Source organism: Dioscorea cayenensis, chromosome 4 (assembly GCF_009730915.1).
Source record: "Dioscorea cayenensis subsp. rotundata cultivar TDr96_F1 chromosome 4, TDr96_F1_v2_PseudoChromosome.rev07_lg8_w22 25.fasta, whole genome shotgun sequence".
Classification (NCBI taxonomy): domain Eukaryota; kingdom Viridiplantae; phylum Streptophyta; class Magnoliopsida; order Dioscoreales; family Dioscoreaceae; genus Dioscorea; species Dioscorea cayenensis.
Window position 1 is genome coordinate 2,523,564 of NC_052474.1, and position 16,937 is coordinate 2,540,500.

Here is a 16,937-nt window from a genome sequence, read left to right on the forward strand (position 1 = left end):
GGGGGACTGGAGGAGAATTTTGCCTAAATCCCTTAAAGCTTTCTGGGATCTACTTGTGAGAGCAATCACGTGGAACATTTGGCTTGAAAGAAATGCACGCATGTTTAATTATGCTTGTCTTTCTTCTGATTCCATCATTTTAAAGATTGTTCGAATGTTAATTGTGTGGTTAACTGCAGCCCCTGCATCGAAGAAAGCGAAGCTAGAAGAACCGACGTTGAAGATCAAAAGGAGTTTGGAGTTTCTCTCCGCCAGAGAGGTGGTGACTGATGCACCACAGTCGAGTTCCCCTGCGCTGCCCGAGATCTAGATTTGTATTTATCTCCCCTAAGGGTCTTTTTCCTTTAGGGATTTCCGTAGTGTTTTCTTTCTGCTCTTTTGTTTGGTCTTACCACTCCCGGTGGTGCTGTTTTTTTGGTGAGCTCTTGGGTTTCATACTCGCACTTGTCTTTTCGCTTCTTTTTAATGAACGCTGGTTTTATCCACTTTTTTCAAAAATGCAATCAAATATTAAGAATTATTTGACACGCTTAATAAGAAAAAAAATTGAGAACTTGATATATCAGCATTAACATAAAAATGCCACTAACGAATTTAATGTATCCAACTCTTCTGAAATATATATACATATATAATATACAAATTCAAAAGAAAAAAAAATATATAAGAATGGAAAAATATAGAGCTAGAACTTTAGAAGTTCCATTTTTTAATTGGAAAAATAAAATTAAAAAAAAAATCAGTTATAAACCAAAACAATTAGAAAAAACTTTTGATAAATGCACGTACCCAAATTTTCACTAGTTTTACATCATAACAGGTTGCGTGTTACATCATGACAGGTTGAGTGTTAAGAGAGGACAATTTTTTGTTTTTAATAAAAGTGACAATCACCACCCCACAAGGGTGTTTGAAAGAACTAGACAAATTCAAAGTTTGGTTTGGTCTAAATATTTCTTTACATAATTAAATTAGTGATTGCAACATTTTATGCTTTGCTTTCAGTTAAAGAAGACTTGACTTCGAGTCATTGCATTTAAGTCAAGCATGTTTTGGAAGGAGAGTTTATTAGAATTAATTTAAAATATTTCATGATATTTCATAAATTATTAGAGTGTGATTATAAATTTGAAGTGAATTATTTAATTAATATATGGTAATAATTTAAGTAAATAAGATATACAATGTATTTCATTATTTTCATAAATTAAAAATTTATTATAAATAATATTTTAATATTATTTTTAGCACTAAAAGCAAAATAATATTTTTACTATATTTTCCATTTCTCTTTTCTCATTCACAATGGATTTTATTCCAACCAAACACAGTTTTTATTTCATTATTATCACCATTCTCATTCATATACTATAAGCTAAACACACGTTGTGTACTTATCAACCAGCCAATTTTTCATTAAAAAAAAAAAAAAGTAAGTAAAAAATCTTGATATTATGTAGATAGTGATACACAACCTACTCCAAAATCAAGCCGGTTCTTTTAAATATAACATGTAGAAGGAGTCATGTATAATTTGCAAGTAAGAAACAACATCAACTATACAAATTAATTCCAAGTCATCTTCACTAATGCACACCACAAATGCCTATATAAACAGCACCAACTGAAACAAATCTCCAACTACCAACGGAAGTGAGCCCAAGAGTACTCTTAACAGCTGCTCTTCATCAACATGTCCATCATGTACATTATTCTCTTGTTCCTCCGAATTTCCATCTATATCTCTCCCACAGTATTGGCTAAAAAACCCTTAAACAACGCAAGAGTGACGTACATCGTTCACGTACAACGAGAGCCAAACATGGCTTCTTTTTCAAACAAAGAAGAACGCGAGCAATGGCACAAAAGCTTCCTGCCGACCACCACCACTGCCGGCTCAGGCCAGCCTCGCATTATATATTCATACAACAATATCATTAGTGGTTTTGCTGCTAGACTAACCAGGGAAGAGTTAGAAGCAGTGAAGAATAAGAATGGCTTCATTCATGCCATTCCTGATCGCTTGTTACACGTGGCAACCACTCACAGCCCCGGCTTCCTTGGCCTCGATACATCTTCTACTGGTTTCTGGGCCAGCTCCAACTATGGCAAGGGAGTCATCATTGGAGTATTAGACACTGGAGTCACACCAGACCACCCTTCGTTCAGTGACCAAGGCATACCGTCACCACCTGCCAAATGGAAGGGTGTGTGCGGGTTCACATCAGCCACTTGCAATAACAAGCTCATTGGTGCAAGGACCTTTTTGGAAGGAATGAATGCAGTCCAGCCAACCGACACGGCACAAGAGCCTTATGATAATAATGGCCACGGCACACACACGGCCAGCACCGCAGCCGGCATGTTCGTGGAGAACGCCAACATCAACGGACTAGCTACCGGAACAGCTGCTGGTATGGCTCCTCACGCTCACCTAGCCATCTATAAGGTGTGTCACGACCATGGTACATGCGCTAACTCTGATGTGCTGGCTGGGATTGATCAAGCTGTACAAGATGGTGTGGATATAATCTCTGCTTCTTTAAGTGGAGGTTCTGCAAATTTCTATGAAGATAATAATGCCATTGGCTCTTTCAGTGCCATAGAGAAAGGTGTGTTCGTTAGCTTTGCAGCGGGGAACGATGGTCCTGCATACAAAACATTGTCAAACGAAGCACCATGGATCATCACTGTAGGTGCAAGCACCATGGACAGATACTTAACATCCACTGTAGTTCTTGGCAATGGCGATGCAATCGAAGGACAAACTGCCTATCAACCTCAAAGCTTCAAACCCATTCCTTTGCCTTTGATATACCCCGGTTTCACCTTATCCACCGCTGCAACCTGTACAAATGGCTCGCTTGATACCATCAACGTTAAAGGGATGATGGTAGTATGCGATGAAGGCGACAACGATTTAGCAGAGAAGGGAAGCAACGTCCAAAACGCTGGAGGAGTTGCCATGATCATCGCAAATTTCAAAGGCGACGGATACACAACTACTGCCAGCCCTCATGTGCTCCCCGCCGCCCATATTAGTTACAACGACGGAGTTAGCATAAAAGCATACATCAGTACAGCTTCGGCTCCTACGGCAACCATTCTCTTCAACGGGACATTGTTAGGTGTGACTCCATCACCCATGATGGCCTCCTTCTCCTCAAGAGGCCCCAGCAAGGCGGATCCTTTCACACTCAAACCGGACATCATCGCTCCCGGTGTAAATATTCTCGCTGCGTGGCCATTTTCACCAGGACCAACTCCTAGTATTGGAGCAAACTTTAACCTGGACTCTGGCACATCCATGGCCACTCCACACATCAGCGGCATCGCAGCTCTGTTGAAAGCTGTCCATCCAAACTGGTCACCAGCTGCTATCAAGTCTGCTATGATGACATCCGCGGATATCACCGGCAATGACGGTAATCCAATTGCCGATTATACACTAGAAGTAGCAGACTATTTCGGCACCGGAGCAGGTCATGTGAACCCAACCAAGGCCAGCGTCCCTGGTTTTGTATATGATCTTGATCCGGCAAGCTACATCCCATATCTGTGTGGCCTCGGTTACACTGATGCAAATGTCACTGTTGTTGTGGGAAGCTCCGTTACATGTGCGGATGTTACTCCAATCACAGGTTCTGAGTTAAACTATCCTTCATTCATGGTGTTTTTAACATTATCCAATAGCTATACAGTGACAGTAAATCGAACTGTAACAAATGTCGGAGATGCAACATCAACATATAGTGTGAAAGTCATAGAGCCAAGGGGTTCGTCAGTGACCGTGAATCCAGAAACAATCACTTTTTCCGGTGAGAACCAACAAAGCCAATACTCAGTTACATTTTCTAATAGTGTTGGGGGCACTAGAATGGCAGCATATTCACGAGGTTCTTTGATATGGGCTTCATCTGATGGGAATACCACTGTGAGGAGTCCGATCATGGTGGCTATTGTGTAACAATAAAAGTTTCTAAATAATTATGTAATATTTAATATGTTTGCAGAATAATCACAATGTGAGTTTGAATGGTCTAAATATGATGAAGTATGCTCAGAGATTGTGTAAGATGCTGGTTGACAAGTCAAAGAGCTCAATTTCCTATTGTCTTGTTAACTAAGTTTGTACTGACCATTAATAATTGCAACTGATTGGACCTTACCAAATCTTGGTAAAGTATTCGATTGGACACTATCTTTTTGCTTTTTAACCTTTTTTTGTTGTAACCTTTAGTCAACATCCTTACTAGTTGGTCAGTCTTCCTTTCTTTTATTTAAAGCTGTTGTAGTTCTGATACAGAAGTTAAGTTGAATATAATCAAATTAAGCTTTTATCTTTGTTAGTGTTTCACCACCTCTAAACATCATCAAAATATATAAACAAATAGGCATTTGAGAAGAGACCAAACAATGTGGATAGAAAATTAAACCATAACCTAGGCCATGAAGCTTGTAAAACACAATTAAACTCTTTTTATTATTGTGGATAATATATTTAATCTCAAATTAAACCCAAAAAGATTTAATCTGAAGGTCAAACAAACAATAAAACTGAACATGAGAAAGATATTTTTGAAGAATAAGCAGTAATTTCACTGTCATACGGAGGTGGCGAATAACACTCTTAAAAATAAGCGCTCCCTGCCAAACAACCATCAATTAACTAGTAAAGCATTTAAGCAAAAGATCAACCCACACAATTACCTTGCTCCGTGGTAAGTCTTTTTTGGTAAAGCATTTCATTACACTTGAATCATAAGTGATAAAGATACAAAGGGAGAGACTGCATGGATAAAGAAAGCCTTCTCAGATGTATGATTTCCCGGTGCTTGAATGAGAAATACCATGAAGATCCTCTGCCTGCAAAACTCGACCCTGCAAACGCATTCCATAATACATACCCAAACAGTAGTCAATGGGTTTTGACCATTGAATAAACTATGAAGTTGCTGTTTTGAGAAGCTGCTGCATCTTATTAATGGAGTTAATGTTTATTGACTTGGGTGATTAGAAGAAGCTGTTCATTATTTTAGAAAGGGAGATCTAATTCAAGCTACAGAAGCTATGAAAGTTAAAGTCAACTTGCTGTTTGCCATGTCAGCATGACAGTTGGAACCTGTAGCAATGTCAGCATGTTAGTTAAAATTTTTCCAGCCACGTCAGCAACCCAGTTAAAACAGTTAGCTCAGCAAGTTAGTCAAAGACATTCACTAGCTCTGTATAAATAGAGAGCCTTGTATTCAATTCAGTTTTTGATTGTTGTTCTAAAAGTTCAATACAATGAAAAATGATCTTCTCCCTCATTCACTCATTCTTTCATTTTCTCGTTCTTATTGATGGTGTCGCTGATTCGTGATCATGATTCCCTCATGCTGATCTACATCTTAATAAGTTAGAAGCTCTGTTCCACAGGTTTCATCACCTGCTTTCAGCTTAAAAAAAATATATTCTAGCAGATTTCATCATATTCCTAACAAATTGCACATGCAAAGGCAAATAAATTATACTAGCTTTAATGGCTGGCCATGTCTTGTACTCAGTCATGTACAATTGACACTAGTAAACCCACAGATCGCAAAAGTGCTTGTATTATTAGATGACATTTATGGCTAAATTTCAGCAGTATAGCAACTATCTGGTAAGGATTTAAAAATTCAGAAGTGGGGTTACACTTCTTCCAACATGATTTGGAAGTGGGAGGTCATGGTTGAGGTGGATGTTTTGGTAGGTGTTAAAAAGACCTTTTTCAGTGGCAAGGTTAATGTGGAGACCCAAACCATGGTTAAATGATAATACCCAACATCTTAACTATAATCTATCTTATTTGACATAAGATAAATTTTTATATATTTAAACCTACTATTCTTATCTTCTAAAGAGATCCAACACATGACAGCGAGAGGACACACACATGCTATAGGAGCAGGTATTTAACATTGCTGAGCAGGTAACCTAAGAACTAAAGCTGATACACCTGCAATTAATGAGGCTAATGTACATTTCTAGAAGAGTACCAAGAGAATTAGAGCAGATACACTTGTAATTTGAGCAGGTAACCTGAGAATCAGAACGAATACACCTGTAATTTGACTGTGTAGCTGATACTTCTGAGCTAGCAAAACTTATCTACTCTTCCTAGTATCTGATCAGGTAAAGCATAATTCAAACTAGATCAACTTATAATCTGAGTGGGTAGTGAATACCTCTAAGCAAAGTAACAACTCATGTTCCTTCTTCAACATCTTAACCACCAAATTTTTTATGCTAACTACTATTTCCCTTCCCCAAGCTCTTACTCATGCAGAAAGAATAAGCATTGTCAATGAAGTTCTACAACAAATATAAAAGAAAAAAAAAACATGAACAAGAAATCAGACAACCTAAAAGTTGATTTCTTGTAACATAACCTCCAAATGATTGTGTTATGTTCAAAGCTAATCATAATGATTCTTTTCACAATATGAAGGAGATGAACATGGTTTCAAAAAGGGATGATGAAGTATGGCAACATGCCATGAATAAACTTGAACGCTCAGCAAATAAATCATATTCATGTAAGACGCATTTTCACTGTTAAGTGAAAACAAGGATGAGTATGATAGCAATCTGTTATCCTACAAACTAAGCTAATGCCCGAAAATGAGCTGCTCTTACAGGCATGTCAACCACCAGATTTAAATATCACAGTAAAGTCCAAGCGCATTTAAGGAAATAGCAGTACCCGTCATCATTATTTGTTAGAATTTGCGTTATATGATATGTTGGCAACTACACAGTTTCTAAATACTTAGTTCGTATTGTATCCATCTTGAATGATCTATTTCATCCCTAACACCATTTTGTGAATTTCTGGTGAATATGTGGATCATTAGATACCAAAAACTCCAATACAAAAAATAATTCACATGTTGCCTGGAAATAGAAAAATTTAGACAACAGAGAGCTAAAAGATCCAGTAGCATAGATTACCAGTAGTTGTTTACGGAAATCATTCCAAAAGCTCCCAGATTCTGTGTCGACTATATGCAAAAAATGAAAGAATACGCCACCAGTAGATGAATCAACATCTTCTGCAAAATTACACCAATGAGTTCTACAAAAATACATCTTTAAGGAAGAATATAAAAACTTTTACAATTGAATTGGAATTTCTTAAGTTACTGTATCGCAAAGATAAAATCCTATTGATCATCAACTACTATAATCTACTGGAATGAAACCGATGAAATTTAACTCAAAAAAATCCGCACAAAAGCAAGTGCACATAATTTTCATGTTCCACCTCTACTGATCTGCAACTCCACTGTACAATACGAAGCACAGAACCGAAAAAGGGGGAGATTTATATCAGTCCATTAGCATTCAAAGCTAGACTATACCTTAAAGGCTAATCTGCTTTGCCAAGATGGACTTGAAAAGCCAATCTCAACACAATCATCAATGAGCTCTAATCAAGTGTATTTTTTTCAAAAGAATTCATTGTTATTGTCCAAAATACAAGGAAGGCAAGCTTAATGGTTACCATAAATCAACACCAGCAAAGCAAGCATCGCATCGCAACAGCGAGCATGGAGGAAATAAAGGTGAGGAGCTTCGCCAAGGCAAAGGGGAAGAAGATGAAGAAACAGCAACAGCCAGAGCGAACCAAAGAACTATCGCCATGAGGGTGTGAGACAAAACCCTAAACGCGAGGTTTTATTTGGAGTATATCGAGTCCCAATCGCGATGGGTGACCCTACGGCACGCATCACAAAGCAATTATAAACAGTGCACCGAGATCAGCAATGATTGATGTTGATGGATTGGGTTCCTGATGCTGGCCCATTCTACAGTGTGCAAATGGTGGTGGACCGGCTATTTGCTAGCTTGTGAGTTTGGGACTTATGTTCTTGGCGAAGTATTAACCGTTGATCCAACGGTTAGTCTTCTTCCCATCAGTCCAGGCTATTGTTGCATTTTAAATTTGCAGAGCATCTTGATCTTCTTCTTCTACTTCTCGATTCAATGGATTGTGTAGCTTTGGTATGAATGGATGTGATCACCTTTGAAAATTCAGTTAGGAGCAAAAGTCAAATGAATTTAAACAATGAAATTAGGGGAGAATCAATTGGGTAGCCGCTTTGTAAGAGTTACACCATGGACAAAAACTCTGGGAAAGATATGATGCAAGTACTTCATTCCTTAAACTAAAGAAGACCAGGATGCATGGTTCATTGGATTCTTTCCCACACTGGCTCAAGAATTAAATCATAATTAGTTTGGTTTAGAATGTTTCATGATATGTGTTCCATACAATACTAAAATATGATCACAAATAATGTTGCCGGATCTTATTGACTTCAAGTGCGACAAACTCCAGGCTTTGGCCTGGCTAGTTATCCAATGTTTGGATAAACCTCAATCAATTACTTATATATATATACACAAAATAGAACGGTTCATAGAGTGGACCAAGGGAATGGAGAAAATATTGGCATTTTCTCATTATTATGATGTAGGAGGAATACTTGAAAAAAAATTATAATAAAGCGTCTCATCTCTGGTAAGAGTTTCAGTGTGTTATAGTTTATTCGCTCTTTACTCGGTTGTACTGTTTTTCTTTCAATAAAGTTGTGGTTTATTCATTTTTTATCAAATACTTGAAACAAAAATATATCACTTGTTTCCTGTGAAGTGCTAAGATATTAGTAAATATAACATAACAATGAGCTTCCTTAAAGTTCAGAAGAGAAGAAAATTAGTTTTGTTTTCTAGTAATTAACCAGGCAGACACAATAGAAAGTGGATCAAATCACTTCAACAAACAGTACTAAATCTTCATGGCCTATTGGAAGCTAGGTAAAAAAGGAGAAGATTAGAAAGTGCATGTAGAGTTGATTTGTCAATGCAAATAAGTTTTAAGACTTTTCCTTTTGTTTCTTCTTTCTCATTATGAGGGTAGACTTGATACTTTCAAACGTATTGCATCCATATTGAACCAGCCAATTTGCTATGTAGATAGTGATGCACAACCTACTCTAAAATAAGACCGGATTTTTTAAGTATAAAATGTAGAACAAGTCATGTACAATTTTGCAAATTAAAGACTATATCAACTACATTAAAAAAAAAGACTATCTCAACTACAGATTATCCTAATCATATTCATTAATTAATTAATGTACACCAAACAAAGCTCATTCACATGGCTGCAGCAAATTAATGGCTATATAAACAGCACCCTTTGAAACAAATCTCCAACTACCAATGCAAGTGCTCCAACTTCTACTCTCCATGAACATGTCGATCATCTGCATGATTCTCCTATTTCTCCGAGTCTCCATCTATATCTCTCCCACTCTGGCTCAAAAACACGGAAACGATGCACGAGTGACGTACATCATTCACGTGCAACGAGAGCCAAACAAGGCTTCTTTCTCTGCCAACGAGGAACGCAAGCATTGGCACACCAGCTTCTTGCCAACCACCACCGATGCCAGCTCAGGCCAGCCTCGCATTATATATTCATACAGCAACGTTGTTAGCGGTTTTGCTGCTAGACTAACCAGTCAAGAGCTAGAAGCTGTGAAGAAGAAGAATGGTTTCATTCAAGCCATTCCTGATCGCTTGTTACACTTGGCAACCACTCACAGCCCTAGTTTTCTTGGCCTTGATACATCTTCTACTGGATTCTGGAGCAGCTCCAACTATGGCAAGGGAGTCATCATTGGAGTGTTAGACACTGGAATCACACCGAACCACTCTTCGTTCAGTGACAATGGCATGCCATCACCGCCTACCAAATGGAAGGGGGTGTGCGGGTTCACCTCATCTAGTTGCAACAACAAGCTCATTGGTGCAAGAATCCTGCTAGATGGAATGAACGTAACTCAGCCAACCGACACAACACAAGAGCCTTATGATAATAATGGCCACGGCACCCACACTGCCAGCACCGCAGCCGGCATGTTTGTGGAGAACGCCAACATCAACGGACTAGCTAATGGAACAGCTGCTGGTATGGCTCCTTACGCTCACCTAGCCATCTATAAGGTGTGCCACGACGATGGTACATGCTCTGGCTCTGATGTGCTGGCTGGGATTGATCAAGCTGTACAAGATGGTGTGGATATAATCTCTGCTTCTCTCGCCTTCCGTTCATTACCTTTCTATCAAGATGATTGGGCAATAGGCTCTTTCGGAGCCATGGAGAAAGGTGTATTCGTTAGCTTTGCAGCGGGGAACAAAGGTCCATCAAACAGCACGTTGTCAAACGAGGCACCGTGGATCATCACTGTAGGTGCAAGCACCATGGACAGAGCCTTGATATCCACTGTAGTTCTTGGTAGTGGCGATGTGATCGAAGGACAAACCGCCTACCAGCCTAAAAGCTTCGAGCAAACTCCTTTGCCTTTAACGTACCCCGGTTCCACCTTATCCACCGCTGCAACTTGCACAAATGGTTCACTTGATAGCGTCAACGTCACGGGGATGATGGTAGTATGCGATGAAGGAGATAACGATTTAGTAGATAAGGGAAACAATGTCAAAAATGCTGGAGGAGCTGCCATGATCATTGCAAACTACGAAGACTACGGGTACACAACCATTGCCAGCCCTCATGTGCTCCCCGTCGCCCATGTTAGCTACAACGACGGAGTTAGGGTAAAAGCGTACATCAGCACAGCTTCAACTCCTACCGCAACTATTTTCTTCAACGGGACATTGTTTGGCGTGACTCCATCACCCATGATGGCCTCTTTCTCTTCAAGAGGCCCCAACCTGGCGGATCCCTTCATACTCAAACCAGACATCATCGCCCCCGGTGTAAATATTCTAGCTGCATGGCCAATTTCACCAGGACCAACTCCTAGCACAGGACCAAACTTTAACCTGGACTCTGGCACATCCATGGCCACTCCACACATCAGTGGCATCGCAGCTCTGTTGAAAGCCGTGCATCCAGACTGGTCACCAGCTGCTATCAAGTCTGCCATGATGACCTCCGTTGATATCACTGGCAATGACGGTAATCCAATTGCCGATTATACGCTAGAGAGAGCAGACTATTTCGCCACCGGAGCAGGTCATGTAAACCCGACCAAGGCCAGCGTCCCTGGTTTTGTATATGATATTGACTCCGCAAGCTACATCCCATATCTGTGTGGCCTTGGATACACGGATGCACAGAGTTACCGTGGTTGTGGGAAGCTCCGTTACATGTGCGGATGTTACTCCAATTTCAGGCTCTGAGTTAAACTATCCTTCATTCATGATGTTTTTGACAACATCCAATAACTATTCAATGACAGTAAATCGAACCGTGACAAACGTCGGAGATGCAAGTTCAACATATAGTGTTAAAGTTGTAGAGCCAGCATCGCATCAGTGACAGTGAATCCAGAAACAATCACTTTTTCCAGTGAGAACGAACAAACCCAATACTCAGTTACGTTTTCTAATAGTGTCGGAGGCACCGGGACAACTGTCTATTCAGAAGGTTTTTTGATATGGGTTTCTTCTGATGGGAATACCACTGTGAGGAGTCCAATCATGATCGCTGTTGTGTAATTATAAAAGTTTCTTAAAGTACGTAAATATGTAATTTACACTATGCTCCGATAAAAATAATCATGTTGTGTCACAACATCGAGGTGAATTTTCTTTTTTATATATATTTAAATTACCTATAAAATTTAATATATTTTATTTGTGAGTTTAAAAGTCTAAATAATTAAATAAACAAGTATTTAAAAAGAAACCATCCTTCTAAAATCTATGATATCGTAGACTACACACATTACCTGTTAAGCTAAAAACATCTATTCATCTTCATCTTTTTAGATATTGGTATATAAATTATGGGCAAATTCAATCCGTGGCTACAACCCTCTTAACCCACCCATTTAATATTTATTATTTTTAATAACAACATTAAACAATTATCTAAAACTTAATACTCAATCATCATATTCATACCCAAAAAACATTCCCAAACACAAACCAAAATTAACAATAAAATTATATAATAACATCTATTAATAAAAATTTTTATTTACAAAAAGTTACAATGTATAAAATTAAAAAGTATTTATATACATTTTCTTTGAATAAAAAAATTTAAATACAACAAAAACTGTGAATATTATTGTAGGTAAATAATTCACAGTCATGCAATTATTTACTCAATACCATAGTAGTACAAGATGTACTTCAATATTTATCACAATTTAAAGCTCTTTTCAGGAAATCAGAGCTATTATAAAAATTATGATGTCTTTTTTTCCATCATGTTATCTACTTGTCTTTTTGTTTCATGCAATTTTTATAATTTTTTATTGATGGTTTTTTTTAATAAAGTTTACAAACGACAAAACAAATGACAAACGGATACGGAGATGTATCAGTTACAGTAGTTTGACTGGCTTCCTAGGGATAAACTCTCGTCATGTAACTCTGAAAGAGAAAACGAAAAATATATTCCTCACATGGAAATTCTAAAAGGATTCAAAAAGTGAATTGTAATGTGAAAGGTTTGAACTCGAGACCTATCTTTGGATTTATTTTATTTTATTTCTAAAAAAATAAATAAAACATAAAAAAAAAGACAACAAAAACAATTCAGTTGACTACAAGAAAATTGGGTTACAATGGTAGATTTTTTTGCCACTACAAACCCATTACAGCGGATACCTCTATAAAAAGGCCGATTAGATATCAATATTTTAAAAACTAAAATTTAAAAATCTCTTTAAAAAAAATAAATCATATTTATATAAAAAAACATACAGGGTACAGATCAAGGGAATACAAATACAATACCATAATAATAATAATAATAATAATAATAATAATAATAATAATAAAAGAAGGAAGAAGAACAACAATTCACAGTCTACCAAACAAAAAACTGTGTGAATACAAAAGGGAAATAAGGGAGAGCAAAGAGGCCTAACAAATAGAGCGAGAATTGGTACCCGGAGACACAGGGGAGGAGAAGGCTTCGGTCAAAGACTCAAAAGGGGTACTTGGGGGCCTGGGGCGTTTTTTTATCAGGCTTTTAATAAAACCTAAATAGAAAGGGGTTATTTATAACGGCCCAGGGTGCATCACAAGGCAATTTTAAAACGCCTTGGGTTTTTCATTTTCTTTTGATAGATTTAAATATGAGAGTAAATAAGGTAAACGCTCATTACTCTAGTTCTCTTGCTAAATTAATTTTGGCCCATAAATTTAATTAAGCGGAAGGAGTTCAATTTTTTTAAATTAGATAAATCATATTTATTAAAAATAAAAAGAAGTACAAACAAAAACCGTCGTTGAAACTAAACAAGAAACACAAAATAGAGAGCAAAAACTATATCAGTTTTGCATGCATGAAGAGAAACTAGACTGTTGTAATAAATAAAAGTATTTAAACGATACAGACTCATGCCATTAATCTGAATTGGTGTTGCGCCTTTTTATTTTTGTTTGTGAGTTTCTGATAGTGCCCAGCAAATCAGATATAAATTTTAGATAGTCCCATTAATCTACAAAGACCAGAAGAAAATTAAACATTAACTTATTAGCATGTCCATCCATACGGCCTTCTTATTCCTTCTCGTTGCCATCTACATCTCTTCCACTCTGGCACAAAATACAGGGGACGATGGCAGAGTAACGTACATAATTCACATACAACCAGACCCAACCATTGATCCACCCTCCACCAGAGAGGACCGTGAGCAATGGTACAAATCCTTCTTGCCAGCCACCTCCAATGGCCAACCTCAGCTTATCTATTCATACAACACCGTCATTAGTGGCTTTGCTGCTAGACTAACCAAGGAAGAGCTAGAAGCCATAAAGAACAAGTCCGGTTTCATTCATGTCATGCCTGATCGCTTGTTCCACTTGACAACCACTCACAGCCCCAGTTTCCTTGGCCTCCATAAATCTTCTCCTGGATTCTGGGAAAGCTCCAACTATGGCAAGGGAGTCATCATTGGAGTGTTAGACACTGGAGTCACACCAGATCACCCTTCCTTCAGTGACCAAGGCATGTGTTCACCGCCAACCAAATGGAAAGGTGTATGTGAGTTCAGGCCATCTAATTGCAACAACAAGCTCATCGGAGCGAGAACCTTATTGAAAGGAATAAACGCCACCCGGACAATAGAATTTTTTTCGGCACGAGAGCCTTATGATAAAAACGGCCATGGCACGCACACGGCCAGCACCGCAGCCGGCATGTTCGTCAAGAATGCCAACATCAACGGACTAGCTAATGGAACAGCAGCCGGGATAGCACCCCACGCTCACCTTGCCATCTATAAGGTGTGTGCCGATGATTTCTGTGCTAGCTCTGATATACTAGCTGGGTTTGATCAAGCTGTAGACGACGGTGTAGATATACTCTCTGTTTCTATAGCAGCAGAGTCATCTAATTTCTATGAAGATAGTGCTGCAATAGGGGCTTTCGGTGCCATGGAGAAAGGTGTTTTTGTTAGCTTAGCAGGTGGGAATGATGGCCCATTCGATAGCACAGTGTCAAATGAAGCACCCTGGGTTATGACTGTGGGCGCAAGCACCATGGATAGAGACCTAAGATCTACTGTAAAGCTTGGTGACCACCATGTGTTCAAAGGACAGACAGCCTACCAGCCTAAAAGCTTCAAGTCATCTTCTCTGTCTTTAGTTTACCCAGTTTCCACCTTATCCATAATGCTTCAACCTGCAGCACCAGTGAGACTCTTTCATGGCATTGATGTCAAGGGAATGGTCGTGCTATGCGATGAAGGAGATAACACTGAAGTAGAGAAAGGAAAGAATGTCAAGAACGCTGGAGGAGCAGCCATGATCATTGCTAATGTCCCAATTGAAGGGTACACGACCTTCGCCGACACTCATGTGCTCCCCGTAGCACACGTGAGCTATGTCGACGGAGAGAACATAAAATCATACATCAATACAACCTCAGCGCCGACGACAACCATCATCTTTAATGGCACATTGTTTGGTGTGACTCCATCACCTGCAGTGGCCTACTTCTCTTCCAGAGGCCCGAGCCTAGCAGACCCAAACATAATAAAGCCGGATATCATTGCCCCCGGTGTAAACATCGTTGCCGCCTGGCCATTTTCACCAGGACCTACTCCTAGTGGCCCCGGAGCCAACTTCACAGTGATTTCCGGTACATCCATGGCTGCTCCACACATCAGTGGCATTGCCGCATTATTGAAAAATGAGCACCCAGATTGGTCGCCGGCTGCTATCAAGTCCGCCATCATGACATCTGCTGATATTTATAGCAATGATGGGTATTACATTGCAGATTATGATCTAGACAATGCGAACTTTTTCACTGTTGGAGCAGGTCATGTGAATCCATCCAAGGCAAACAACCCTGGTCTCATATATGACATCAAACCATCAAACTACATTCCATACCTTTGCGGTCTTGGCTACACGGACACACAGGTTACTGCTGTAGTGCGACGCTCTATAAAATGTGCTGAAATTGATGCCATCTTTGGCTATGAGTTAAACTATCCTTCTTTCATGGTGTTTCTTACACCCTCAAATAACTTCACAATGACTTTGAATCGAACAGTGACTAATGTGGGAGATTCAATGTCAACTTACAAGGTTAAAGTCCAAGAGCCAAGTGGCATAAGGGTTATTGTTAAACCACAAACATTATCATTCTCTAATGTGAAGGAACAAGTTCAATTTGCAGTTACATTCTCCAAAAGTATCAGAAGCACTGAAAACAGATTCTATTCAGAAGGTTTTCTAATGTGGGTTTCATTAAATGAGAATATTACAGTGAGGAGTCCAATTTCGGTGCTAATGAAATTATGAAAAGTACTTTTGTTTAATTAAATGCAAACTGCAACATGCATGTAATTTTTTTTTTATTTTTTTTGGGGTAATTTGAGCTGTTAAACTATGAGAAATTGAGAAAAAAATTATTGTGAATTTAGATGGGATGTGTACTGCCAACGCATGAATTGAATGCGTCTCATGTTTCTTACTCGGAAACTTATATTATAGCTACAATTTGGGCATGTGTACAGGTGTGTGGGTCTTCGTACAGAGAATTTGAACTGTTGTATAAGGCTATTAGCAAATGGTTAGGCTAGCTTTAGTAATAAACAAATTTCCAAATTATATATATATATATATATATTTATTCATTGAATATATATATGAGGGACAACCATATTTTGAAAGCACCGGGAAATAGTGACCAACATTAATTGAATAATTATGGCACCAAACTCAAATTTGTTCAGTTATATATTGGTCGTAGGAGGAGATCCTCTCTACTAAGACTTTTCTTTTGTTATACTTAATTTATTGTGTCGATACATTAAAAAAACGAAAAAAAAAATGTTGTGTCCACAATAATAAGTGGACTTTTTTTATGCTTTGTTCTTTTGCATTATTTTTTTTATTTTTTATATTCTATGTGTCCTTTTATTAGGTTCAATGCATTCATTATTTATCTATTTTATTAATATTTTTTTAAACTTAAATAGACCTTTACTACTAAAAAAATAAATTTCACACTTAATTTAATTTTTTTTTTAAATATTCTTTTGTTCTTGTTTGGATGTTATAGTGAAGTGCATCATCTCTTGTGACCGCACTCTTATCCTTATTCGTTTATGTTTTGTTTAGCTTAGTTTTGGTTGTTTTTTTTACTTTTGTCGGTTATATACTCTTGTTTTAATAAATTAGCGGTTTATTCATTTATTTTTTTTTTAAAAAAAACCATTATGTTATATAATTTCTTTTTTCAAGTGTAATATGATTTAGCAAGCTTCCCAACAAATAAAAAAAACCCACACCTACAAACCGTTATCACCATTATGTCCAATGGATTTTGAATTTCGACAATGAACTTCCTATATATCATACCAACACTTTTGGCAATGAGACTAATGCACCAAATGTTGGACCAA

The 16,937-nt window shown here is 38.1% G+C and overlaps 2 protein-coding genes and 1 long non-coding RNA gene across 5 annotated transcripts; 2 read left to right on the plus strand and 1 right to left on the minus strand.

Annotated features, from left to right (window-relative positions):
- Window positions 1-1,486: 1,486 nt before the first annotated feature.
- LOC120258239 lies at window positions 1,487-11,529 on the plus strand. The gene is given in 4 exon segments (XM_039265595.1): window positions 1,487-3,964; window positions 4,014-4,071; window positions 9,224-11,175; window positions 11,177-11,529. Coding segments are annotated over 4 exon segments (4,482 nt in total). The 5' UTR covers window positions 1,487-1,693; the 3' UTR covers window positions 11,378-11,529.
- LOC120257901 lies at window positions 5,228-7,680 on the minus strand. 3 transcript variants are annotated; one of them, XR_005535925.1, is made up of 3 exons: window positions 7,529-7,680; window positions 6,976-7,076; window positions 5,228-5,428 (listed from the first exon to the last, which is right to left on the minus strand). It is a non-coding gene; the product is annotated as an uncharacterized LOC120257901 (long non-coding RNA). The 3 variants fall into 3 exon arrangements; XR_005535926.1 differs by having other exon boundaries at window positions 5,228-5,431; XR_005535924.1 differs by having other exon boundaries at window positions 5,228-5,438.
- Window positions 11,530-13,557: 2,028 nt separating the features above from the next.
- LOC120258240 (subtilisin-like protease) lies at window positions 13,558-15,040 on the plus strand. Its single transcript, XM_039265596.1, has 2 exons — window positions 13,558-14,895; window positions 15,008-15,040. Exons 1-2 carry the CDS (start codon window positions 13,558-13,560, stop codon window positions 15,038-15,040), a joined length of 1,371 nt encoding a protein of 456 aa, XP_039121530.1.
- The last annotated feature ends 1,897 nt before the right edge of the window (window positions 15,041-16,937 follow it).